Genomic DNA, 26,554 nt, shown 5'->3' with positions numbered 1-26,554 from the left:
GCAATAGAATATTTTCCTGACTACTATTATTGAGTGTATTTCTTTTTTTTTCAAGATTTTTATTTATTTATTTGACAGACACAGCGAGAGAGGGAACACAAGAGGGGGAGTGGGAGAGGGAGAAGCAGGTTTCCCGCTGGGCAGGGAGCCCGATGTGGGGCTTGATCTCGGGACTCTGGGATCATGACCTGAGTCGAAGACACGCTTAACGACTGAGCCACCCAGTCGCCCCATTGAGTGTATTTCTCTATCATTTCTGCCTAATAATTTAATCTCACCTTCCTTTTAAAAATAAGAAACCGGTCTTGATGATGGTTATCTATGTCTTTATATTGTGTCTTCTTCCATCTCATGTACTCAGTAGTGACTTGACATTTTTCTGTTCATTTTACAAATTAATTTTGTATAAAATCAAGTATAATCACTTCTGTAATTTTTACATTTTTAATGAAATTTTTCTGGAGCTCACTTCTTTGAAGACTGTGAAATGTCTTTTCTCTACAGTATATTAGGCCTAGTTTTCAATTTTGGAGAATGAATATACGTGCCCTTTCTGATTTTAGAGGTGTGTTTCTGTGAGAAAAGAGGGAGAGAAGCACAGAAAAGACAGAGGATGTGAATTCCTCCACCTGAAGTGTTGAATAAATAATGGGATAACTTTGTTATATAAAACCTTCCTTATTATGGATAGATTTTTACTGTTATTTATGAACTTTTGAATTTGGGAGAATTTGATTTTCATCTTTCATAATCAAAGATATAAATGATTTTTTAAATTAAGTTTTTTAATTCTAGTTAAGATACAGGGTTATATTAGTGTACAGTATAGTGATTCAGTAGTGCTATACATGACTCCGTGCTCATTGTGATAAGTGTACTCTTTAATCCCCATTGTCTCTTTTACCCCTTCCCTCCATTCACCTCCCCTCTGGTAACTACCAGTTTGTTCTCTGTTGTTAAGAGTCCGTTTCTTGGTTTGTGTCTCTTTTTTTCCCCTTTGTTCATTTGTTTGTTTCTCAAGTTACATATATGAGTGAAATCATATATTTGTCTTTTTTCTGAGCGACTTATTTCACTTAGCATTGTACTCTCTAGCTCCATCCATGTTGTTGCAAATGGTAAATGGATTTTCTTATAGGTAGCACATAAGAGCATTAGGAATTTGATGTAGCAGGTGTTTCATTTTAAAGACTACTTTATTTAAAAATGACAATCTTGGGGTGCTTGGGTGGCTCAGTCGGTTGAGCATCCAACTCTTGGTTTGGCTCAGGTCGTGATCTCATGAGTCATGGGGTTGAGCCCTACATCAGGCTCTGTGCTCAGCGGGGAGTCTGCTTGAAAGATTCTCTCCCTCTGCCCCTCCCTCCACTTGCTCACTCTCTTTCTGAAGTAAGTAGAAGCAAATTTTAAGACCAACTGAAAGCCAGTTCTTACCTCCGCAGACATGTTTAGCCCTAAATATTCAAAGTGAAAGAAAGATGAACTCCAGTGGATGTATGTTAAAATGTTTTCTAAATTATGTATGTCCCATCCTGCTTCTTTTGAATCTCTCTTGTATTTGTATAAAATGCTCACCAGGAATTGGAGAGTGTCAAATATTCACTGAGGTTCTGCTGCTTTTATAGGAAAAACTAGCCGCCCTTGAAGCAAGTATTGAACAGCGACTCAAGTGGGCAGGTGGTGCCAACCCTGCACTGGCACCTGTACTGCAGGATTTTGAAGCAACAATAGCTGAAAGAAGAAATCTTGTCCTTAAGGAGAGCCAACGAGCAAGCCAGGTGCTGTGACCCACGTGCACCGTCTTTGTTTTCAGTTACGGATTCGACAACTGATTGGAAGTTACACGTGCGATAACTAGGGGTAGCTTGAGTCCACCCTCTAGTTCACAGTACTGGAAAGAGGGACTGATAGGCCTTGGTGGGAAGGGCACCCCTTAGGCTGAGCGCACAGCCAGTTATTTCCCTAGACCTTTACTGCCTCCTAGCTAAATAAAAAGTGGATTCAGCCTCTGTCGGAAAATAAGGAGTTTAATTCCATATTTGTCTAAGGTTCTCTGTATGCGACTGTGGTGACTCTGTGGCAATAAAATGTCTTTATGACCTTGTGTTCCGCCAGAGTTTGTGGATTAACTTCGTTATGACTGGGGGAAGGGGACAAAAGCAAAAAAAAAAAAGTTAGGTAATTTTCAATCAGGTATAAAATTAGACTAATACAGTGATTCTCATATCCTCATAACCAATTAAAATTTAGTAATTATCAACCTAAGTCCCATTTTATTTCCTCTGTACTTCCTCTTCCTCCTTCCCATCCCATTTTTAATGAAATCCCAAATATTCTATCATTTTTATCTGTAAATATTTCAGTATGTATTTATAAAGGTGGGAACTATTTACATGATCACAATAGTACTATCATACCTTAAAAGATGTGCATTATATTGTCAAATGTCCAGTTAGTATTTTGTGATCTTTATTGTAAAGTTAGGCAAGAGTAGAAGCAGAAGGGCAACATTCCAAATTGGAAATTTGGACATAGCACAAATAAACTGCAGCTGAATATGATAACTGCTTTATTATGAAGTAAATTTTCTGTGTGAAAGCAAACATGTAGAAGATACTTTTACATATTGTCCTTAGGTGCTTTTAACCTAAAGACATCAACCAAAACAAGGTGCATTTATTCATAGCCTTTATCAGGATTAGATCTATTTCCTAAAAGAGTAGTTCATACGTTTCTCAGGACCAATTGTGGTTCTGAATTCTGGAAATGAATAGGTAGTATTTTTTCATGTCAAATTAAAACTGCATGTCCCCGCTTATTGTGATGGTTCCATTCCTCTTTGCCTCTTCACAGGTCACTTTCCTCTGCAGCAATATCATTCATTTTGAAAGCTTACGAACTAGAACTGCAGAAGCCTTAAACCTGGATGCTGCATTATTTGAACTAATCAAACGATGTCAGCAAATGTGTTCATTTGCATCACAGTTTAACAGTTCGGTCTCTGAGTTAGAGCTTCGTCTATTACAGAGAGTGGTGAGTCTTGAATCTCGGTGTGGGAGTAAAGAGATTAGTTGATGAAAATGATAAGGCCAGGATTATGCCCTTGAAGTCCATGTAATATATTCACTCATTTTACATTTATGCAGTGTGTGTCCTGTATATAAAATATTGTTTTGGGATCTAATGATTAAATCTAGGGGTACCTCGCTGGCTTATTCGGTGGAGCATGTGACTCTTGATCTCCAGGTTGTGAGTTTGAGCCCCACATTGGATGTAGAGATTACTTAAAAATAAAATCTTTAAAAAAAAAAAAATGATGATTAAATCTTGCTCTTAGCCCCCAAGGAACCTATTAATAATAAATAATACAATGAATTAAAAAGTTAAAAGAATTCTCAGAGCCATAATTGGAAGTACTGTGGAGGTTCAGAGGGGAAGAGAAATTCAATGTATAGCAAATGATTTAGATGCACTGAAAATAGGGTAGCAGACAGAGGGCTAGTGGAAGGTGAATGCTGGACAGGAGAGTTGAGTCCAGAAATAGCAAGTTGATAAATAGCAAGTTGTTTATATTTTGTGGGAAGGTTTTAGGCTGTGTATTAATTAAGAACCTCTGGTGTCTTTTTTTTTTTTTTAAGATTTTATTTATTTGACAGAGCGAGAGAGGGAACACAAGCAGGGGGAGTGGGAGAGGGAGAAGCAGGCTCTCCGCAGAGCAGGGAGCCCGATGTGGGACTCGATCCCAGGACCCTGGGATCATGACCCGAGCCGAAGGCAGATGCTTAACAACTGAGCCACCCAGGCACCCACCTCTGGTGTCTTTTTAAAGAGTGATTTACACTGGGGTCCTAGATACAGATCATCTTTGTAATTCTAGATACATATTTTATGTCTTAAATTTTAAGTATTCCCTGTGTGATTATGCAGAAAAGTTAAAAATCTTAATCTGTATTTCATAGATTATTTAAATTATTATTAAGTACTATTATTTACATAATTAGTTCATGACTTAGCAAATGAGGTTCTTTGTGTCAGCTTGAGTTACTAATACCTTTTCGAGGTGGTGATAAAGGAAAGAGTCTTATATTATTCCATCTGATACTTAAATCAAACAAATGCTTGTTCTGTTTAGGACACCAGTCTTGAACATCCTATTGGCAGCTCTGAATGGCTTTTGTCAGCACACAAACAATTGACCCAGGATATGTCTACTCAGAGGGCAATTCAGACAGAGAAGGAGCAGCAGATAGAAACAGTCTGTGAAACAATTCAGAATCTGGTTGATAATATAAAGACTGTGCTCACTGGTCATAACCGGCAACTTGGAGATGTCAAACATCTCCTGAAAGCAATGGCTAAGGTAAGAGTAATACCACTGACACACAGTTAACTCCCTCCTTTTGTAAAATTACAGTACTTAAAAATACATAGTTAATTTGGGAAAATAATGACATAAACAAAAACAACTTCTCTCAGGTCACATTTTCCAGTTTGTTTGTAATTGAGTTACTTTGTGTTTTTATCAACTTTTTTTTTCTTTTTTAAAGCAGGTTGTAGTATTCTGATTTTGTACCCAGAGAAACTGAGGGTTAAAGAGATTGGTTCACCCAAAGTCCTATAACTTAACAGTAGAGCTGAAACTTGAATGTAGCCTCAGAGTGTTTCGATTTCCCCAAAATCTTTTCCTCCTCCCAACCCTTATTCCTAGGCTCATATGAGTTTGCCTCCAAAATGATTTCTTCTCTCTTCCCTCCAGTAGCCTATGTAATTTACATAGTAAGGAAACTGAGCCCCCAGAGAAGGCTAAATAACTTCATCATTGCAAAACTGCAGATCATTTAACTTGGGGATTTGTTTTTACTTGGAGTTTTTATTTTTACTGGAAATAAGATTTCTGTAGAAAAGGAGTTCCAGTGTAATAAACAGATTCAACACATATTTGAAAAGCACTTATTGTTATCTGAAAGGTGACTGTCTTATGAGTTACTATTGAACCAAATTCCATTTCTCTTAATTCTTACAATACTGAGTCCAGGATGAGGAAGCTGCTCTGGCCGACGGGGAAGATGTTCCCTATGAGAACAGTGTCCGACAATTCTTAGCCGAATATAAAGCATGGCAGGACAACATTCAGACAGCGCTCTTTACCTTAGTCCAGGCTATGGGTCAGGTGCGAAGTCAGGAACACGTTGAAATGCTCCAGGAAATAACTCCCACCTTGAAAGAACTGAAAACACAAAGTCAGAGGTAAGAATGCCTTCTGGCCTAAATTGAAAATGTAGTCAGAACATAAGCAAAACGTCTGGTGTAGTAAGTTTTGCTTAATTCAGCTACGTTTTTTCAGTTTTGTTCATATTTATAAGCAGTTACCTGGTGAAGCATTTCATAAATAAGCTATTTTATTTTGTATTTCAGTATCTATAATAATTTAGTGGGTTTTGCATCACCCTTAGTCACCGATGCAACAAATGAATGTTCGAGTCCAACATCATCTGCTACTTATCAGCCATCCTTTGCTGCAGGTATGACTTCTCTCCTTCAAAAAACACCTAAATCTTGATCTGTTAATAATGTACACATAGACGCTAAGGTGTTTCATTATACTTTTAAGTGTCTAATATGTTCGTAGTCATCACCTTTTTAAAGGGCTTTCTTAAACTCTGTCACAACTCAAACTGAACACATTTTGGTTTAATTTTAAAAGTACTTGTGTGAGAAACGGGGTACCTGGGTGGCTCAGTCGTTAGGTGTCTGCCTTTGGCTCGGGTCATGATTCCAGGGTCCTGGGATCGAGTTCCGCATGGGGCTCCCTGCTCAGCGGGAAGCCTGCTTCTCCCTCTCTCACTCCCCCTGCTTGTGTTCCCTCTCTCGCTCTCTCTCTGTCAAATAAATAAATAAAATCTTTAAAAAAAAAAAAAAAAGGTACTTGTGTGAGAAAGTAGAAATATCTTATGCTTAAATCCTTTCTTTAAATGATTTATGAATATAAAATATATGCTTGTCAGGGAAAATTTTTAAAAAATAGGAAAATTGGTAGTTTCATTCCAGTTGGAGGTAAAACCATTACATATTTCTTGTTGGACTTGTGTGTATATGTGCGCACACACATGCACAAATTGGGATCGTTCTGTGAACGCAGTTCTTGTTGCCTTTTCCCACTTAATATTAAATTGGGAATTTCCTTGCCATCAGAGAATCTTTTAGAAAATGACTTAATGCCCCAATTTAATATGTCATTCTATGTCTTTACCATATTAATCCCACATTGTTGGACAGTTAATATATTTATAGTTTTTTGATGCCACAAGAGGCAGTGAGCATCATTGCACAAATTTGTTTTTGAATGTCTAGCTCTTCAGGCTGTATTTTTAGGAGGGCAGTATTTCAAGGGATAAGGACTTTAAGGTTGTAAAATCATATTTCTTTTCATGGCTGTACATTTGTAGTTGGTGTTTGAGAGAGCACTACCCTGCTCTCTCCTCTTTTCTCCCTCCATCTCTTCTGTTTACGTGTGAATTGAGCCACCCACTCTTTGTCTATAGCAGTCCGGAGCAACACTGGCCAGAAGACTCAGCCTGATGTCATGTCACAGAATGCTAGAAAGCTGATTCAGAAAAATCTTGCCACATCAGCAGATACTCCACCAAGCACCATTCCAGGAACTGGCAAGAGTGTTGCTTGTAGTCCTAAAAAGGCCGCCAGAGACCCTAAAACGGGGAAAGGTAATTAGTTAGAATATGGATGCATTAAATATTTATACAAAGTGCTGGTTTGACTTAACGTATGTTTCCGTTGCTTCATAGCTGTGCAAGAGAGAAACTCCTATGCAGTGAGTGTGTGGAAGAGGGTGAAAGCCAAGCTAGAGGGCCGTGATGTTGATCCGAATAGAAGGATGTCAGTTGCTGAACAGGTGACCATTTTTTAAACTCGATCTATCCATTTTAATGCTGCTGAAACAGTACAGGTTTAAGGATACCCTCATCCATGTCCTTGGTGGTTCATCAAGAAATAAGGAACTGAAATTTATTTTCAGAATTCAGAAAATTTTGAGTAATGGTAGCTCTGGAGTTGTCAAATAATAGTCACTGTTTTATTCTGACTCTACCCTTTTAGCACATTTCCTTTCTCTCCAGCCCTCTTCTAACAGAAATTTAAGGTGTGACTTGACCCCCTCTCTGTCCTCCACCAGAGAGCAGTTAATTTGCATTTTAAAGAGGACTATCTGAAGGTTTCCAGTGAAACCAGGGTGAAGTTTGGGGTGCAGGAATAGTATCTATAAAGTGTTTGGGGGTGTCAGTTTGTCTGAAGTCATTACTCTGAAATTTTCTCATTAGTGTTATTAAAATTGTATATATAAATTTGAGAATGAATACCCACCCCCTGCCCTGGCTGTTTATTTTGAAATTTTTAAACCTACAGAAATGTTGTAGGAATGTCCATGTACTCTTTACCTAGATTTAGTAAACCAGTTGTGTTCCTACATTTGCTTCATCTTTCTGTGTATGTGTATGCATACACTGTTTTTCAGAGCCTTGTGAGAGTTACAGACACAACACTTCGTGCCTAAATATTTCAGTATATGTCTCCTAAACAAAATATTATTAACTCAGGAAACTCACTATTGATGTTAACATTGACTGTTAACTCACATGCAGTCCATATTCAGATTTCTTCAGTTATCCCAAAATGGCCTTTATTGCTTAGCCCCCCCAGATCTAGTCAAGGCTCATCTTGAATTTCATATATACTTGTTCTACTTTTAGTTGCCTTTAATATCTAGAGCAGTTCCTGAGGATTTTCTTTTTTTTTGCTTTTATGACATTGACCTTTCTGATGTGTTCAGACCAGTCATTTTGTAGAACGTGCCTCACTGTGTATTTGTCTGATATTTTCCTCATAATTAGGAATCAACATTTTTGGCAGGGATACTATGTCAGTGATGTATCTTTGTGTGTACCATCTTCTGTGTTATTAAGTTAGGTCATTTGGTCAAGGATAGTGTTCTCCTGAATTCTCCTTTACAAATGTACCTTTTCTTCCGTGGGGTAAAAATTTGAGACTGTGAATATCCTATTTTCTAATGTTTTGACATCCACAATTCAGTTTTAACATCAGCAAGAAAAGGTCCTTTTTATATTTTAAATGCTGTTACATAGCTGTGTAGGACCTGAAATTAAACTCTTCTTGGTCAAGAATTATTTCCTTAGAAATTGTCAAGTTTGGGGGGAAAAAAAAACAACCCACAAAACAAAACACATGGATAATAATGAGTCATTTCTCCAAAACGACTAATCTTTGCTTCAGAAGCTTTCTGGTAGGTTAATGGCTTGTGTACTTTCAGGATGGTCTTTTTTTTTCTTTTTTAAGATTTTATTTATTTGAGAGAGAGAGAGCATGCACATGAGCCAGGGGAGGGGCAAAGGCTGAGGGAGAAGCAGACTCCCTGCTGAGCAGGACTCTGGGCTCCATCCCAGACAATGGATCCTGGTCATCCCAGGATCATGACCTGAGTCAGAGGCAGACCCTTAATCGACTGAGCCACAAGGTGCTCCAGGACTGTCTATCTTTAGCTGTCTGTTCATTTGTTTGAAGGATGGTTGGCTATGGTGCTTTTTATTGTGTTACTAAATTTTATATGAGAGAGAGTTAATGGGCTCACGGGGGTGGGGCGGTAAGTGTAGAGATCTTGGTGCACAACTTTTGGTATAAGTCGTCATTCAGCAGCCATATATTGAGCATTTAACATACAATTGGGCCCTCTGGATTCTGTGGATATAGAGATGATTATATCTCTTACTATAAAGGAAAATTTAGCTGAGTCAGAATCAATAGACATTTGTCGAGCACCCAACTGTATTTCAGAATCTGCTATGCGCTTTTTTTTTTTACACTGCTTAAGCATTTACTTAGTGACTTCATGTGTTTAACCCCAAGAGCACCTGTGGGGTCAGTGGGGGTTCTGTCTTCATCTAAGGATTTACAAGGCTCAAAGGGATTGTAACTTTGCCAAGACACACATTTTGTAGGCTGTGGAATTATGAGAGAAGCTCAGGTTACTTAACCGTTCCCCATAGCAACTATACATCCTTTGGGTTATTAATCTGGGTGATTAGAAACTTAAACAACTCCTAGAACTCATATATGTCCTTTAAAAGTCTAAATTGTTTAAAATATTCTCCTGCCTACTTTTACAGGTTGACTATGTCATTAAGGAAGCAACTAATCTAGATAACTTGGCTCAGCTGTATGAAGGTTGGACAGCCTGGGTATGAATGGTGAGACAGTAGATGAGTCTGGTTAAGCGAGGTCAGACATCCACCAGAATCAACTCAGCCTCAGGCATCCAAAGCCACACCACAGTCGGTGGTGATGCAACTGGGGGCTTACTCTGAGGAACCCTAGGAAATCTCGGTGCGCTAGGAAGTGAATCCTGCAGGACAGCTGCACTCAGGGATACGCCCAACACCATGGCCTGCAACCCCAGGGTCAAGGGTGAAAGAAAGAAAGCTCACCGCCTGAACATGGAGATTGTCTTTCTGCCACAGAACAGCTGCAAACGTGTCAGGAGGTTAGCTGCAGAAAGAAATCGGGATGCCGCGGAGCACAGAGTGATTTGGAACTCCATTCCACCTGACCCTGTGTGTACAATCCAGGAAAAAACAAACCCCGCTCAGAAACAGAGAAAACTGGGGCCGCGAAGAAATCACAGCCAAGGAAGATTTGATGCATTCAGATTCTCGTGTAACACTTGTTGCTTGGCAACAGTACTGGTTGGGTTGACCAGTAGGTACAAAAAGGCTATGCGATAAGAATTTCAGAAATGGACTGGAAATGGAGAGCTATGTAACAGATACACTACATTGGAAGAACTTACTTCTGAAATGAAGGGAAAAAAAAAACTACCCATTGTCCTCCTCCCTAATCCCACATCATCTACCCGCTCCCGCCCTTTACCTGATCTAGTAGATTAGCCATCTTTCTAATTTACTTTTATTTCAATCCTTGTATTTCATATGCTTCCATCTCAGTGTTGTTAACAACTTATATTTGGAGTGATAAACAGAAATTTCTCCAAAATGACTAATAACATGGAAAATTCAAGGATTGTTTAAAGGTCTGATGATCACATACAAAATACAATTCTGGTTATTTAAGTCATTTCTGTGATTCTATCATGTACAGTTTCCAGAATTGTCACTGTGCATTCAAAAGTAATGAATCTAACAGACATTTGATTTAATGTACACTCCCCTTTGCTTATAGTGTGCATTTTTGGGAGGTCATTCAAATTTTCCCTCTTCTGCAATTGCTGTAGTTTCTTTCATAGAAAGTAGCTAATCCAATGTAATCTTTTACCTTTTTAAAAACCAGGATAGAATACCTATTAGAGTTTTACATTGTTGATGACAGATTAACAATAAAGTGATGTTCTGGTGGAGGTAGAGTGAGATGTTTTTTAATTCAGTTTTCTCATTTGATACAACTTTTAATTTCCACTTCGTAAATTATAATTGCTTTAGTTTACCTGGCATTTTAGGACATGTACGTGAAACATCAGCAAAGATGAGAACCACCACCATCTTTTCTTAAGTTCAGTTATTAGTCTGTGAAGTACTTTACTTTTTGCACAATTTTAATAGTTTGCTGTGAATTCATGATCAGGGTTTCCTTAAATTTAGTATTGCACTTCAGTATTGTAAGCTGAATTGTTGATCCAAAATAAAAATCGAGACTAGAATAGGATTCGTAAAATCACGTATCAACACAAAGTAGAACACAAAATCTTGATTGTTTGAGAACATTTTTCCTGCATTTTAGAGGTTAGGACTGTGATCATTTCTGGTTGCCAGTCTTCACAGACAAACTTGAAGGGTATTAAGGAAAAATTCCACATAGCTCTGGCCTTTTCTGTATTCTGATTGCCACATTAATCTATAATCTTCACATACCCATGAGAGAATGCATCTCAGTGCTTTTCTAGTACTTAGGCAAGCGTTGCAAGAAAGGTGGTATTTTCAAATACCCGTGTGTCTTAATAGCAAGTTAAGGAACCTAGTGTGTCAAATTTTATTTTTTTTCATTCATTTGAACCTTATTTTCACAATCAAAACAACCTATCCGGAACAATAATGCCATACTGTGTTATGCACGCTGCTTTATTTCCTAGAGGCTGTGTGGGAGCTACCGCATTCATCACTTGATTACCTCCGCTCTCTCAAAAGTAAAGTCTTTTCAGCAACATTCTTTATTGTCGTGAGGAAAAAACTTTTATCACAGTGATAAAACAAGTTCACACTAGTTTGTCCCTACAGGTAGTATTCAGAAATTGCTTTTTCTTTGGTAAAGAAGATAAATGAAATAGGTGAATTTTACTGCCTGTGAATTTCAGGCTTCAGAGGTACCTGGCACCTTACCCAAGCAAAAACAAAACAGCTTTATATCAGAAACCTGTGCCTCTGGTAAATTATCCGTCACTTTTATTTGAAAATGGTCCCTCAGAGAACAGTGTGGCATATACATGTTTGGTTGTGGGGCAGATGTGAATAACTGAGGACTTATTACTGCACTCTGGACAGTAAGACCCCAGTCCGTGCAGTTTGGCTTCCTCTGGGAAGTCATTCTGCCGAGTAGCCTTGGTATTTTGAACTGTTAACAAGCAAACTCTGCAGATTTAATCACTGGTGAAAGGTCCTGGTGATAGAGCAGATTGAGAAGACGGGGCTATATTTGGGGGATTATCTTGTAAAATAAAGTTCAGAGTGCTTCCGTTATGAAGTCATTTTTGATGATACAAAATACCTGTGGAAAACCAGGGATCTGCTCCTCTCTTTTCCTTTCTCTCTCTCTCTCTCTAAGATTCAGGGGGTATAGAATAACCCACAACCTCTTCTTCAATTCAGAGTACCCTTGGAAATGGAAGTTTATCTTGTGTTTTGTTGTCTTTGATTTTCTAAAATTGCCTGAATTTTAGTTGGTATCTCTACAAAGCTGTGGAGGCTTAGTTGGTTTATGGAGCTGTGTGTATTTCTCTTTTAGTTTTTCTTTTGTGTCTTGCAGGATCTCATTCTTTCTGGTCATGAGTTCTTAACATAGTTTGCTAGATGATTATTAACATTCTTTTGTGTCTGGCACTTGTGGTGAGTTGTTTTTGAGCTATGTGAGATTTCTGTGTGTGAACTGATAATCAAGCTCTTGATTGCTTCCCTAAATTGTTTTTTTTAGAGCCCAAACCCCAGGTTCTGGGTGAGGGTTTGTAATACAAAGAAAAACTTCCATCACTTCTGCCCTTAACACTTGCCACTATTACCTAAGCTTAGTATGTAGTTTTCTTAATATTGTCTGTGTTTGGTGTTATCTGCATTGTTTTTGTTTAATTGTAGTTCTGATGTGTGAAATTTAAGGAAAGAGCCATTAAAATATGCCGAGCAGGGCAATGCAAGTACAGCCAAATATTAGAGTTGATGTGCAATCTTAGGTCCTTTTAAATCTGGGGTATTATAGGCAGTACTTTAAATTGAAAAGTCTTCCTGGCCTATTATCCTCCACATATTTGTAATTACTCTGGGGGCTTACTTGTTTTGGCAGTACTAAAATCAAAGGAGCTGGTTCTTCTTTTCTCCTAATTCTTTTCATATTAAAGGAAGCACCTACAGTTAGCCTGTTAGTCCTATTCATATACATCAAAAATCAGTGAATGCTTTACTGTTAGCACACGTACCTTTGTTTTAGACGAAATTAAATGAATGTGAAAACCAGTGACCTTCCATTCTCTATCTTGGGCTTGTAAAATGTCAGTAATTTAGAGCTAGGACTCCCCTCCGCCCCCGCCCCCCCCCCCTTTAAATCAAGGAGGTAGACTATAGTGATGTAAGGGTCACTTAAAGAAGGTAGGTTTTGTTTTCAATACATGGTTTGTATTAGGAACATTCCTCCAATGGGGAAAACTAGCTTAGCGTTACAAATTTTTCCAAACATTGCAGAAGGGGAAATCCACTGTATTATGAACCCCTAAGAGTTTGTTGCACTTTTCCTGCTTTTTAGGCCTGGGTAACAGTGTCACCATCCCTTATTTACAAAAGGGCAAATGGACTCAGACTGAGAAGCTCTCCAGGTTCAAGGGTTAGTTGTACAACAGGAACCCCTTGGAGTCCCTTGTTTTCTATGGGAATTTGGGCTTACTAGGGAAAAGCTATTTGTTGTGCTACTGTAAAACTGTCATACAATGAGTTTGATTTTTGAAGATGGTAAACTCAAGGAATTGCATGTTGTTCTGAAATGCAGGCTTGTAGAATGTTTTTCTTTCAAAACAGGCTGATTTTTTTCTTTTCCTGGCAGTCCAAGTTTCAGCTCCTGTTTCAAGTTCTTGTGTCTCAGTTATTTTTCTGGTTTAAATTTCTCTTATATTTCCACCTGTAATGTCAGTGGCAGCAGCATACTTCACTTGTTAATTTACCCTTACCATCAGAGCAAGTTGAGTTGAACTGAATCTTCCTTGTCCTAGTAACATTGTATAAATAAAGTGGCTTCTCTGTACAAAAGGTTGTAATGCCTCCTGATGGATATAATTTTGTGATTGTATTTAAGATTAAAAGTTGAATAAATCACACCAGCTTCCTGAAAAATGTTCATAATGCATCTTTTGGAAAACAAAAATACATGCCTACTTTGTGCATATTTGCATTAACACAGCAAAGATTGTATGAAATACGTTTTTCAGAAAATAAAGTCTTAAAAGACGTAGCATTTAAGCTCTGAATTTATTGGTCGAAGTAGGTTCCAGAAAACTTACTTTTGGAATATGGGTAGAGGTTTGGTTTTTCAAAAGTATTAATATCTCCAAAAATGTTTTTAAAGCTCAGTTCTCAATGTATTTTTTTTTTAATAATTTATTTTTTATCTCCGCACCCAATGTGGGACTTAAACCACAACCCTGAGATCAAGAGTCACATGCTCTACTGACTTGAGGCAGCCAGGCACCACTCAAAGTAATTTTTTTTTCTTTAGATTTTAGTTTTTGACAGACAGCGAGAGAGAGAGAGAGAGAGAGAGAGAACACAAGCAGGGGGAGTGGGAGAGGGAGAAGCAGGCTTCCCGCCGAGCAGGGAGCCCAATGTGGGGGCTCGATCCCAGGACCCTGGGATCATGACCCCAGCCGAAGGCAGACGCTTAACGACTGAGCCACCCAGGCGCCCCTGTATTTTTTTTTTTTTAATCCTCAAAGTACTATAGTATTTTTGAGCAGCAGTGAAAATTTTAATTCTATGGGTAAGTTCTACTATTGTGTAATTTGTTAAGCTTAACTTTGTCAGTATTGAGAAACAAAACCACAGGACATTATTGATATGTGTATTCCCCTGGGGTGTGAAAGCTCTGAAGGAAAACAGAATGAAAATGTCTGGCTTGTTTTAAATATCTGGAAATCAGATTGCATTTTGTTGCTAGATCATTGTAAGATTTATGTTAACTGTGTTGTCATGGGGCACCTTTCAAAGGTTCATATCCTCTTTTTGTAGTACAAAAACAAAGCTCAAAAGAAAGCACTAAGGGTAGGTGTTTTTAAATAATTAAACCAATTGGAAGTTTACAGAAAGACCTTGTACCAGTGCTCCCGGACTATCAAGTTGCAAATGGGTGTGGGAGCACGTTCCTTCAGTAACAAAAATACTGGGGAGAGGAGAGCCTGTGCTGCTTGAGTTGCTTCAATTTTTTTCACCTACCTCAATTTCACAAGCTGGTGTTGAAGTCTTAGGTTGTACATTGGGAACTTGGGTGAACCAGGAGCATTTTGTAGCAGAGACTGATTTCCCAAAGTAGAAATGTCATTTTTAAAGCATAAAAATTCTGTGGCTTCCTTGGAAGGAGATACTTCCGTGTCTATACCAAGATTTTGCACTCAGTGCTTAATATATTCACTGTGTGGCTGCGGATTGGGACCTTTTAATTTTCTTTTGAAGAGGGAGGCCAGGGCCTGCTCCTCAAACTTCGTAGCTTTAAAATCTCCCCCAATGGGATCTCTGTATCAACTGGCTGCTTTTTACCTACAAAACCGTATTTTCCCCCCAAAGTGGCCCTTTATTGAAGAGTCCCCTTCCTTTGCAAAGGCTTGCTTTCCCCTCTCAAGTGTTTCTGCCCCCATCGATGCTCCCCCCACCCCCAAAATCCATGGTAAATTTCACACCCTTCCTTGAAACTCATACTGCTCCTGTCCCCACTGGCTTTCCTAGGGGCAGCATGTGTTCTCTTAAGAATCTGGGTAGTTATTTAAGGAATTCTTTTAAAATAAATATAAATTTGTGGCATAATATAGGTGATTATAAAAAAGATAAAAGGCTGAAAGGTAAAAGCTAGGGTAAGTTTTCCTGAAACATCTCTGACCAGGTCAACATCTGGCATGACTAATTACTGAAAATCAAAGCACTTAATGCATTTTGAAATCTTGCAGAGAAAAGACGTGGAAGTAATTCATCTTAGTATTATCTAGTAGTTACTCTCGCTCCTAAATTACTGACGAATCCCACTGCTTAGGAGAGGGTTTACGTATTTCCTTAGCAAGACCTCCAATGTAAGCAAGGCTCTGTCAAAAACCAGACCCTTCATGGAGAAGGAGCTCAGCGTTTCCTAAGTAACCGAAACGCCCTGTCCCACAAAGGATTTCCCTGAAGACCCACATAAATAAGCCACCTTTGTAAATCGGTGCTTTTTCCCCCAAGTTGGAGAACTATGCCAGGTTCCCCCCTCCTTCCTCCATCTAGCTAAGGCCTTACTCTTAATGGCTAGATGGGGCAAACTGCCGACAATTTACAGAAACAGCTCTTCCACTCGTCCTCAAAACCTCACGGGGTGGGCACGAGTGTCCGCGCCTCAAGTCCGGGCTAAACCGCCCAGGGGCCGGGCCAGAGCGGCCAGACCAGGCATGAGACGGAACGGCCGGAGGGGGGCGCGGCGAGAGCGACGGGCACCAGGCCCCTCTGATCGCAGCGAGGTCAGCGTCACGCGCCCATCTCTGCCCTTCGCCTGATAATGCGCGTCCTGTTTCTTCAAGGACTCAAGTCCCTCAAGTCTCCCTAGCTGCTTTCAACTCCAGCAGAAGATGGCCCGAGAGCTACCATGGCCGCTACCTCTGGTTATACCACGGCCAGACCAAGCCGCGGGGGGGGGGGGGGGGGGGGAAGGACGGCAGCGGCCGTTCAACCGCTTCCGAAAGACCTGGGCGGGGCGTCCCACCGCTCCTGGGCGCTGGTTGGTTGTTCCTTGTCCCCGCCCCCTCGCCCTGAGCGGCCTCCGTCTCCTTTGACCTCAATTTCAAGCCATGCGCTGGGCAGCGGTTGGTCGGGCTCCCCCGAAACTTGAATTCAATCCACCCAATGAGGAGCGGGCTTCGCGGAGACTGTCGGGAAAGGTGGCTGGCCTATATAAGCGGCCTGCGGGGCGTGCCCTCGCGCTAGGGTCGCTGTGTGGGTCTCTGTGGAAGGCTCGTTTGGGGGGCGGTGTGCGCCCACTAAGGCAGCACCTCAGGGACGATGGCGGAGGGAGATAATCGCAGCACCAACCTGCTGGTGAGTCGTGAGGGAACCAAGCAGGGCCTCCGGACTTGGGTGGGCTTAGCCTGGCGGCGCTTGCGGCCTCGTTCCTATCACCCGTGGTGGGCCCGGCCCTTCCCTCCCGGTTCCCAGGCGCAGGCGACGACGCCCGCCCCTTGGGCCTCTTGGGTAGGTGCAGTGTGGCGGTCACTAGACGTGTCGACCCCTAACATCCCCTGGGGAAGGTACAAGATGGGGTGAGGAGGGCGCGTGATGTCGCGCCGCGAACAGGGAATGAAGAGGAAGTGGGAGAAGGGGGCCTGCGATAAGCCTGGGGTGAAACCTGGGGCAGAGGGCCGCGAGGGGCCTGTCGAGCGCTTTGGAGCCCCAGGCCCCCAGTCATAGCCGAGGTTCCCCCTCTTTGATTTCAACCAGGCTGCCCTTTCGTTCTTTTCCCCCATACTTGGGCAGGGGTGGAGGGTCAAAGGGCTGCTGCCGAAATTTGTTAGAGCTGGCACAGCTTAAACCGCGGGGAACTGGGACCAGGGTCCAGTAGGAAGGACAGTGGGAGGACCTTGCGTTTGTCTGGAGTTTGTAAGGGAGGGGTGTGTGTGTGTCACAGGATGACTTGAGAATAAGCAGGGGTCTGAAGGAACTGCAGTGACGTATCACAGGCGGACAAATTTAACCTCACTGCGAGTTTCACGGCTCGATCTAGGCAAAAACGAGAGCAGTCCTTGCCTTTTGTCCGTTGCCACAATGAATAGAGGAACCAAAGAATTTAATCTTTGACGTTTGATATTCAGGAGCCCAGGTGCTAATGAATTAAGTGACTTTGCAGGGAAGTTTTGATTGTGCGAGATTTTCATTTTGCATTGGTTTCTAGAAATGCATGACCTGTTCGTTTAAACACACACAAACGCACTTCTCTTTAGTTAGCATAGTTAGCCCCAGCCAGGTTCCAGTTAAAGAGGATTGCTTGAAGCACAAAGAATTGCCCAAATTCACACAGTTTATTGAAATGACGGATCCTGGCCTGGAGTTCAGCTGCTCTTTCCAGCAGAGCAGTGTAACTTTAAGGAGAACAAAGCCTTTGGCTTTGGATTTCCTGGGTTCAGATCTTTTAACCTGTCTGTGTCTGTTACTTCATGTGTAAAATGAGGTTTGTAACAATACCACCCTTTTAGCATATTGGGAGGATTAATTAAAGTATAAGCATATAAAATACTTAAAGAGTTTCTGGCACATAGTAATCTCATATTTAACTATATCAAGCATGATATATAAAGTCAGAAATGTTGAAGTCACCTAAGTGATGAGTGTGGCACAGATAGATAGCATCTTTATTAAGACTGGGCTGCACTGTCCTCTGTCTTTTGTATATTTCCCAGTGATAACATTTATAAGGGCACATGGGTTTCTTTCAGTTCTTTTTCCTGTACCAAAATCAGTTTAGGGGCTTTTTGCCACATTGACTCATTTCCAGAAGTCTACTTTCAGCAGATTGTCAGATTTGCAGAGAAATTTGAAGTCTAACCAAATGTCCTGGTAAGTGTAAGAAGCACTCATTGTATTGAGGAGATATATTGAGCTTAAGATGCCTCATGTAATTTGGTGAAAGTAGTTTTACTTAATTGTGCAACTGATGCCAGCATCTAAATGATTCCATTACACAAAGCTATTTTAAAAATTGAATGCTGTTCAGGGAGAGGCTTTCCTAATGGATTTAGAAGTAGGGGTATAAATCAATGAAATGACAAAACAGATCAATTCTCACCACCTGAAAAATGAGCAAACTTAAAGCGATCTAATTTTATATCGCTGCCACTTAGTAATGCATGACTTTGAGAGAGCTAGTTACCCATTCTAAGGTCACTTTCTTTGTTAAATGGGTCTCATTATCCCACACACTATGAGGGGCTCTATAAGGATTGTTACATGAGGTATGAAGAGTAGCCCAGTGCTTGGACTTGGAAGGTGATTGTTAAGTGATAGGTTGTCCTCCCCCCCGACCCCAAATGGATTTCTGTCTTTGGTACCAAATTTGCAGAATTTTTTAGGAACTAATTTAAGATAGTGACTTGGTTGAGAGCTGTTTTACATTCTTGGTGTCTTAAAAAAATTTAACTCTCTAGGAAGCACAGAAATGTTGGGAGTAGTAAAATGATCGCTTTACATGTTGGTCTTATGTAGGCTGCAGAGACTGCAAGTCTGGAAGAGCAGCTGCAGGGATGGGGAGAAGTGATGCTGATGGCTGATAAAGTCCTCAGATGGGAGAGAGCCTGGTTTCCACCTGCCATCATGGGTGTGGTTTCTTTGGTGTTTCTGTAAGTGAGCTATTAAATTACTGTGGATTGTGCTTGATATTAAAAAGGGCCCAGGTAATACACAGCCTCCATTTTTGAAAGTGCCTAAGTCTTTTGTAATGTGTAATCTGTAAAGAATGCCTTTTCTTAGAGCAGTTCTCCTAGTTTTCAGGATTTGTAGTACTTAGTAAACTCGGTAACTTAAAGCAATTGAATAAATCAGTGGCTCTCACACTTTTTGGCCTTTAGGACCCTTTACACTCCTAAAAAGTATTGAGGACCCCAAGGTTTTGTCTCTTGATATTTACATTAACCATTGCAACTATGATGTTATCACATTCTGAAGCTTCCCAGAAAACCACTAGTGAGAAACTGAGAATGAAAAATGCAGATAACATCTTTGAGACCCAAAAGACTTAAGTGAATAAACATCTTCAGCTAGGAATAATGACTGTTTTTCTAACCATTAATTTTTTTTTTTTTTAAACAGGACTATCTACTATCTAGATCCATCTGTTCTGTCCGGTGTTTCCTGTTTTGTTATGTTTTTGTGCTTGGCTGACTACCTTGTTCCCATTCTAGCTCCTAGAATTTTTGGCTCCAATAAATGGTAGGTGGTATAATGATTTGGCTAATTTCTGTGAAGTTACTGAACCTGGTGGCTGTGATTAGTGTGCTGCAATTAAGCACATAGAATTGTCTAACTAGGGCGCCTGGGTGGCTCAGTTGGTTAAGCGACTGCCTTCGGCTCGGGTCATGATCCTGGAGACCCGGGATCGAGTCCCGCATCGGGCTCCCTGGTCGGCAGGGAGTCTGCTTCTCCCTCTGAGCCTCCCCCCTCTCATGTGCTCTCTGTTTCTGTCATTCTCTCTCTCTCAAATAAATAAATAAAATCTTTAAAAAAAAAAAAAAGAATTGTCTAACTATTGGATACGTAGGGGTTAGGATTGTTGCTTTTATATGAAGAGTTTCTTAGCTGATTCAGTTATAAATCATGAATTTCCAGTACTTATATCTCTATAGTTCTTTTACAGTTTAGCATTTATTTATTTATTTTTAAGATTTTATTTATTTTTGCAAGCATGAGCAGGAGCCTGGGGGGGGGGGGGCGGGGTGCAGAGGGAGAAGCACACTCCCAGCTGAGCAGGATCCTGGGATCATGACCTGAGCTGAAGGCAGGCTTAACTGACTGAGCCACCCAGGGACCTTAGCATTTATTTCGCCTTTTTTTCCTTTTTGGACCTTTTTATTGAAGTGAGGTTTTTTTGAGGTAATGTTTTATCAAATATTGCAGAACTCATAATGAGCTTTCCATAGAAATAGTATGTTTATATTTTATATTTATTTTCTTTAATATTTAAGATGCTATAGTTTACAGGCTTTTTCTTTTTTTTTAAGATTTTATTTATTTGAGAGAGAGAATGAGAGACAGAGCACGAGAGGGAAGAGGGTCAGAGGGAGAAGCAGACCCCCTGCCGAGCAGGGAGCCCGACGTGGGACTCGATCCAGGGACTCCAGGATCATGACCCGAGCCGAAGGCAGTCGCTTAACCAACTGAGCCACCCAGGCACCCCTGCAGGCTATTTTTGAATGAATATGAAAGCAGTAACGTAAATTTTTGTCCATTTATTGAGCAGCTATTTATTGAATGTCTACTTTTTTGTTAGGCACTGTTCTGAGTGCTGTGAAATATTTTGACTCTTAAGATGCATCTTGTGTTTAAGGTTGATGTTGACACAGTGTAGTGGTAGTTAGCTAAATGCATAGCAAGTGCTTCAGAATAGATGCATTAAAGTATTTTAACTTCCCGGGTGCCTGGGTGGCTCAGTTGGTTAAGCGACTGCTTTCGGCTCAGGTCATGATCCTGGAGTCCCTGGATCGAGTCCCGCATCGGGCTCCCTGCTCACCGGGGGGTCTGCTTCTCCCTCTGACCCTCCCCCCTCTCATGTGCTCTCTCTCTCTCATTCTCCCTCTCTCAAATAAATAAATAAAATCTTTAAAAAAAAAAAAAGTATTTTAACTTCCCTCTGGAATGTTGCATTTCTCACTTTTGATCCAAATAATCAACAAAACTAGATGCTGGAGTAGTTTTTTTTTTTTTTTTTTGGTCCTAGTTGCTTTTCTCCCTTGATTGTTTAATTTAATCAGTAGTCTACATGTGCCTTTAGTTTTTTTTTGTTCCCCTGATAATAGCAAATTATAAAATAATTCTGTAAAATAAATAATTTTAAATACATGCCTTATGGATCTTTAAGAACAAATTTGGACATTTTAGGGGAATTTGCTTAAGTTACGAGATACTTAAGCATTTTATTTAAAAATGTTTCCCTTCTAGCAGAACAGATTAGTGTTAGGAAATGCCCTTTGAATTGTTTTTCACATGTGGTAATGAGTTAGGCTGCTGTTTTTTGGGCAAGTTTGTAACCATGTAATGTAGCAACTTAACAAAGGAAATCTACCTCTGACCTTGACTTTATTAGTCAGATGACATTCTAATCTGCTAATTCATAACTCCTGGAGAAAAGTTTTCAGAAATAAACACTGGTAGTTTCATGGTAATCAGTATGTGGCTCAGTCCAGAGCAATTTTATTTTTTGATCTTTTTTAAAATTTTTTGATCTTAATGAGGAAGGAAGAAGACTGTTGCATAGCCACAATTCAGCCTTGACCATTGACGGCGTTTATCTTCTAGTTGTTTACAAGAAGTTCCAGGGCTCATCAGGAACCCTTCTGCTGTATCTATCACTGCAGTTTTACAGGGACCGGAACTAGAGGAGCGAAAGGAATCTACCCCCCAGTGTAGGTTCTACGCCAATATATCTGTATAGCAAAGACAGTATAAGGGTGAACTTTTTTTGTTTTTAAATCAGAATCCAAAAAACATTAAAAAAGGCTTTCTTGGAGGATCTTTTTATATTTTTACTGCTGTTTTGTTTATATTTTCCCTCACTGGGACTAAATTTATAAAGAATTTGGATTTGAGCTGTTCGTTGCTGCCTTGGCATCAAGTGTCTGAAGCCCAGCTGAGGGTATTATGCTTGGAATGCAGTAGTTATTATCTTAGTGAAGAGTGCTCAGATAGAGCTGCAGGGTAGAAACTTCACATCTTCCTCAAAATAGTGAGACACTGATGGGCTACAACCCAGAATTCTTTTGGATTTGAAAAATAATATAGGAGTAGAGAAATTAATTTCTGCATGGCCCACGGATTACCATTGCTTTGTACGTACACATGTCTTTATGTAAAAACTTATTCCCGAGTTTTCCATGGTGTCTTAATGGTACAGAAACTTTCACGATTATAAGATAATGTGAATTGTTTTTTATTTAAACTTTCTTTAGGGGATAGTTTTTTAAATTTGAGAAGATGATATATTTCTGTTTACTATAAAGACTTGCTTATAGTGAAGGGGAAAATTTTTTTGTAGGACCACTGAGCAACAGCAAAGATTCCATGAAATTTGTAGCAATCTGGTAAAAACTCGACGCAGAGCTGTGGGCTGGTGGAAACGCCTCTTTACACTAAAGGAAGAAAAGCCTAAAATGGTACTTTTTTAGTTTTGACTTATTTCAGTAAAGCAAAATTTTAAGATTGGGTCTATTTTTACTTCATTGTAGTCTAATGATAGCCTTTTTGTTTTAATAGTTTAATATTTATATTCAGTAGTTTGATATTTATCATTATCCATTGGTTTAACTCCTCTGAGTACATTCATAAATGTTTGTATGAATTAGACTGAATTACTGGAAGTTAAATGACATTTCCATTTAATTTTGTACTCTAGTAGAGCAAAATTTTTGTTTCTTTTTACTTACTGAAATAAAAGACAAATAAAAAGCATTTGTTCTCTTATCTTTTAGCTTCACATAAGGTCACAATGTGAATTATTAATTGTAAAAGTAGTATAATGTATTGTAAATTAATTTATACAGAGAATTATAGTAATTCTAGGAGGGAATGTGAGTAAATTTTATAAAGTAGATCTAGTGGAGTTTTCTATGGATTTTATATAATGTATAAATACTAGGTCTCTTTAAAGAAAAGTGGTAATAAATACTGGATTATTTTCCAACCTTTGAAACAACATCCTACAGTTAAGCTTCCTAGTCTTTTTCTAGGACTTGATAAATTTTTGTTGTTTTCATTATTTAGTACTTCATGACCATGATCGTTTCTCTTGCTGCGGTTGCTTGGGTGGGACAGCAAGTCCACAACCTGCTGCTCACCTATCTGATAGGTAAGTCTTTGAGGAAGAACTATAGGCATATTCTGGCCACTGAAGTCTGATTGGAACTTAGTCAACAAATATGTGTGTGTTTATAAGATTAAGGCACAGATGGAGGAATTGGGAGTATAGAGAGATGTCCTTGTTTTCTGGGAGTTTGTGGTCATACAGTAAATTAAAACAGAACATAATAACCAAGGTAGAAAGTGACATGCGAGAGGTAAAAGTAAGCAGTGTGTGTTATTTGAGGTTTGAGGGGTGTGATAGCAGAAGTTTCCGGGGATAAATACAATGAAAGTAATGGATTTTTTATTGGTTCCTCCCATTAGAGTGCCTAATAGTCTGGGAAACTACTTCTATAAAATGTAATAATCTAGAGGAAATTAATTGCTGTCTCCTTCATTTTGTTTATTTTTAAGTGACTTTCTTACTGTTGCTTCCTGGATTAAACCAGCATGGAATCATTTTGAAGTACATTGGAATGGCCAAAAGGGAGATAAATAAGCTTCTCAAACAAAAAGAAAAGAAAAATGAATAATGCATCTGCTTTATTCAGTGTAATGAATGACATATACATTGTCCTTGGGAACAGTTTCTGTTATGCTGTCTGGATACTAAAATGTTACAGAAGTAGCTCTTTGCTCTCCCTCTTTTGCCCTTAGTGCGTAGAAATTCAGACTTGCCGAGTAAGGCTTTATGCATAGTGTCTTCATGTGAAGTGTAGCTGGATGCATTCTCATCAGTTGGCCTTATATGGACAACTCATTCGTGAGTACGACTTGTTTTGATTTTTCTCCACCCAGGTTAATTGCATTCTTACTTTTAGGCAACTTCCTTTAAAATAATATAGTGGTGAACTTCACCTTTTAGTACAGTTAACTGTGACTTTGGATAATTGTTCCAGTTGATCTTTGCTTTAGCTAGATAGGAGTTAGTGGTCTGTGGCTACAGGAAGCTGGTTCTACTGTCTGCTTCCACAGTCTGCTTAAACTGCCTGGCTTCATGAATACAGAGACCAAGTTGACCACTTCCAATGAAGAGACCAATTAAGATTCATTCCTCATGCTGTTTCTATACAATGGGAGAAGAATCCTCTGGAATAAAATGAAACCAATTCCATGCCCTAGTATGTGCTGGTTTCTGCCTTGTGAAAAACTTAGTAATTTGTAAGAAACATTGATCTTTCCTCCCAAACGGGGAATATGACAGGCTTTGAGCTCGTCTCTCCTTGCTCTTAGACTTCCAAGTTAGTAGATCCTTAGAGGCTTTTTAACAGCAGGCTTCCAGAAGTTTGTGTTTAGGATTTTTAGCATATTTTTAATTTCAGGTTTTCAGCTGACTGAAACTAAAGTATGTAATAGGTTAAGACTCAGGTCTATGACCTTCACTTCAACACCAGCCAATAAAGGACAGAAGTCTTCCTATACTTAGTCAAGAGTCATTTCAGTAGAAAATAACCTTAGCCTACTAATTTTTCAAGACCAGACTAAGCCTTTGAAGGTAAGCCTCAAGATTCTTATTTGAAGGTAATTGCTGGCTGCTTTGGTCCCCAGAGATTTGGCACAGGAGGTGGTGTTTATGCTGGCATCTGACTTTTTTCCTAGATCTCTCTCTCTGAAGAGTGCAAGGGCTGCTGGGGAGAGCAGACTTTTGGCGACGATAGGTGGCCTCTGGTCTACAGAAATTTTGTAACTGCTTGGAAAGTGTCTTAGAATCATTCTCCCTCTCAGTAGCTAGAAATTTAGAATAGCTGAAATCTGTAGGCATGAACCTCTGAGGGCCGAAAATGTGACATTTGGGAACAGTTCTTAAACTCTGATTAACTAGCTGTAATATAGTTTTGTGAATTTACTGCACTGATGGTGGACCTTATGGTGTATCTGTCCCTAAATAAGTGTTTTCTCCCCTTCAATATTACTGTAAACAGTGGCACCCATTGTAGCATATGTTTGATTTTTTTTTTTTAATGTTTCCTATGAAAACTACAAACTACCTTAATTTTTACATGTGTTTCCTCATTGTAGATAAGCCTATCTTGCTATCTGGATTTTTTTGTGTATATGTGTTCTACCAATTAACTACTTTTGCAGTTTTAATCTTGTATTATTTCTTCTACTTTGTTTTATGTAAAAGGGGGAAAATAAAAAAGCTGGAATCCCTCCTTGTGTGTCTTCTTTTTTATACCTTAGCTGTTAAGGTGTTTACATTGTTTACATGATTGGATTTGTGCATCCAGTTAATGAACAACCCTAGGTGATCATTATGTGCCTACACGGTTCTTTTTAAGAACAAAATGAAAGAAAAGGTGTAAATTCATTCCTCCAGCAAACATTCAGGCACCATGCTAGATGGAAAAGGAGACAGAATGAGTAAGTATTGGCCAAAGATGAGTGTGAGAGGACCACACTGGACGAACAGGCAGGGAACGATGCAGGCTCATGAGACGTCCTGTCATGATTATCTCTGCTTCAGGGTCCAGCTCAGAGTTCAGTGCTTGCTTATTGGTGTTTGACTTCTATCTGCACTTTGAACTCTAATTATGAAAAATTTTAAATTGGGGGGCACCCTGCTCATGCAGTCAGTAGAGCATGCGACTCTTGATCTCTGGATTGTGAGTTGGAGCCCCACATTGGGCATAGAGTTTACTTAAAAAAATGGATGTTTTTATCAATGGGCCTCACTGTTTATACTTCGTGGGTCTTGGGAACAGATTCAAATGACAAGCCCTCTGACCCTTGTCCCTCCCACCAAAAGTTTGGCTTCTTAGAATCTCCTGGGGTTTTGGTGATCTCCAGAAAAGGGAAATTTTAACCCAGTCACTGTAGGTCTCTCCATGGTCACCTGATATTTGAAGTGCTGGTCTTCTACCATGCATCTGTGATTCATTCTCAGGCTAGTCTCATTTGGCTGGCTTCCCAGGCCAGCTCTGGCCACAGCAAAAGTCCCTTTTTGACATTTGCCTTGGCACCACCTCCAGTGGAGGTCCCATCCAAGAGTTTATAGGATACTGAGAGGAGGTCTTTTTTTTTTTTAAGATTTTATTTATTTATTTGAGACCGAGAGAATGAGAGAGAGAGCACATGAGGGGGGGAGGGTCAGAGGGAGAAGCAGGCTCCCCGCCGAGCAGGGAGCCCGATGCGGGACTCGATCCCGGGACTCCAGGATCATGACCCGAGCCGAAGGCAGTCGCTTAACCAACTGAGCCACCCAGGCGCCCCATGAGAGGAGGTCATTTGCAGTCAGTTGTGTGAAGAACAGTGAATGGGGGCACTTGGCTGGCTCAATTGATAGAGCATGTAACTCTTGACTTCAGGGTTGTGAGTTCAAGTGCCACGTTACGCATGGAACCTACTTTTAAAAAAAACAACACTCTTAAGTGCCCTGTCTACAGAAAAAAAAAAGCGAAGGGATTTTTGAGTTTTTACCAGTTGGTTTTTACCAGCAGTTTATCTTCCACATGTTAACATTTTAACAAGTCAGATCACATTCCCATTTGAAGATG

The 26,554-nt window shown here is 39.9% G+C and overlaps 2 protein-coding genes across 6 annotated transcripts in view; both read left to right on the top strand.

Annotated features, from left to right (window-relative positions):
* SMG1 (SMG1 nonsense mediated mRNA decay associated PI3K related kinase) overlaps positions 1–13,622 on the top strand; it is a 104,329-nt gene extending 90,707 nt beyond the window's left edge. For 4 of the 5 annotated variants that reach the window (XM_064592586.1, XM_064592587.1, XM_045875059.3 and 1 more), the window contains 8 exons: positions 1,626–1,778; positions 2,854–3,033; positions 4,133–4,360; positions 5,036–5,247; positions 5,416–5,522; positions 6,543–6,722; positions 6,804–6,910; positions 9,195–13,622. In XM_064592586.1, coding sequence (XP_064448656.1) covers positions 1,626–1,778; positions 2,854–3,033; positions 4,133–4,360; positions 5,036–5,247; positions 5,416–5,522; positions 6,543–6,722; positions 6,804–6,910; positions 9,195–9,272 — 1,245 coding nt within the window. In that variant the 3' untranslated portion in view covers positions 9,273–13,622. The remainder of the gene's footprint in view (positions 1–1,625; positions 1,779–2,853; positions 3,034–4,132; positions 4,361–5,035; positions 5,248–5,415; positions 5,523–6,542; positions 6,723–6,803; positions 6,911–9,194) is intronic. The other variant, XM_064592585.1, reaches the window with a different exon arrangement.
* Positions 13,623–16,399: 2,777 nt separating this feature from the next.
* Positions 16,400–25,211, top strand: ARL6IP1 (ADP ribosylation factor like GTPase 6 interacting protein 1). The gene is made up of 6 exons (XM_045875058.3): positions 16,400–16,556; positions 18,714–18,847; positions 19,317–19,436; positions 22,255–22,372; positions 22,980–23,064; positions 23,472–25,211. The coding sequence occupies exons 1-6, from the start codon at positions 16,521–16,523 to the stop codon at positions 23,588–23,590; spliced, it is 612 nt and encodes a 203-aa protein (XP_045731014.1). The 5' UTR covers positions 16,400–16,520; the 3' UTR covers positions 23,591–25,211.
* Positions 25,212–26,554: the final 1,343 nt, after the last annotated feature.

Source organism: Mirounga angustirostris, unplaced genomic scaffold (genome assembly GCF_029215605.1).
Source record: "Mirounga angustirostris isolate CCGP_5_RB_7025 unplaced genomic scaffold, mMirAng1.0.hap1 SCAF_5, whole genome shotgun sequence".
Lineage (NCBI taxonomy): Eukaryota > Metazoa > Chordata > Mammalia > Carnivora > Phocidae > Mirounga > Mirounga angustirostris.
This window is presented reverse-complemented; position numbering and strand designations above follow the sequence as displayed.

Excerpts from the sequence above, each read along its gene's own strand:
- ARL6IP1 (XM_045875058.3), top strand. The coding sequence starts at position 16,521 with ATGGCGGAGGGAGATAATCGCAGCACCAACCTGCTG. Across the intron at positions 18,848-19,316 it reads GTGGTTTCTTTGGTGTTTCT|GACTATCTACTATCTAGATC; the intron begins GTAAGTGAGCTA and ends TTTTTTAAACAG. Across the intron at positions 19,437-22,254 it reads ATTTTTGGCTCCAATAAATG|GACCACTGAGCAACAGCAAA; the intron begins GTAGGTGGTATA and ends ATTTTTTTGTAG.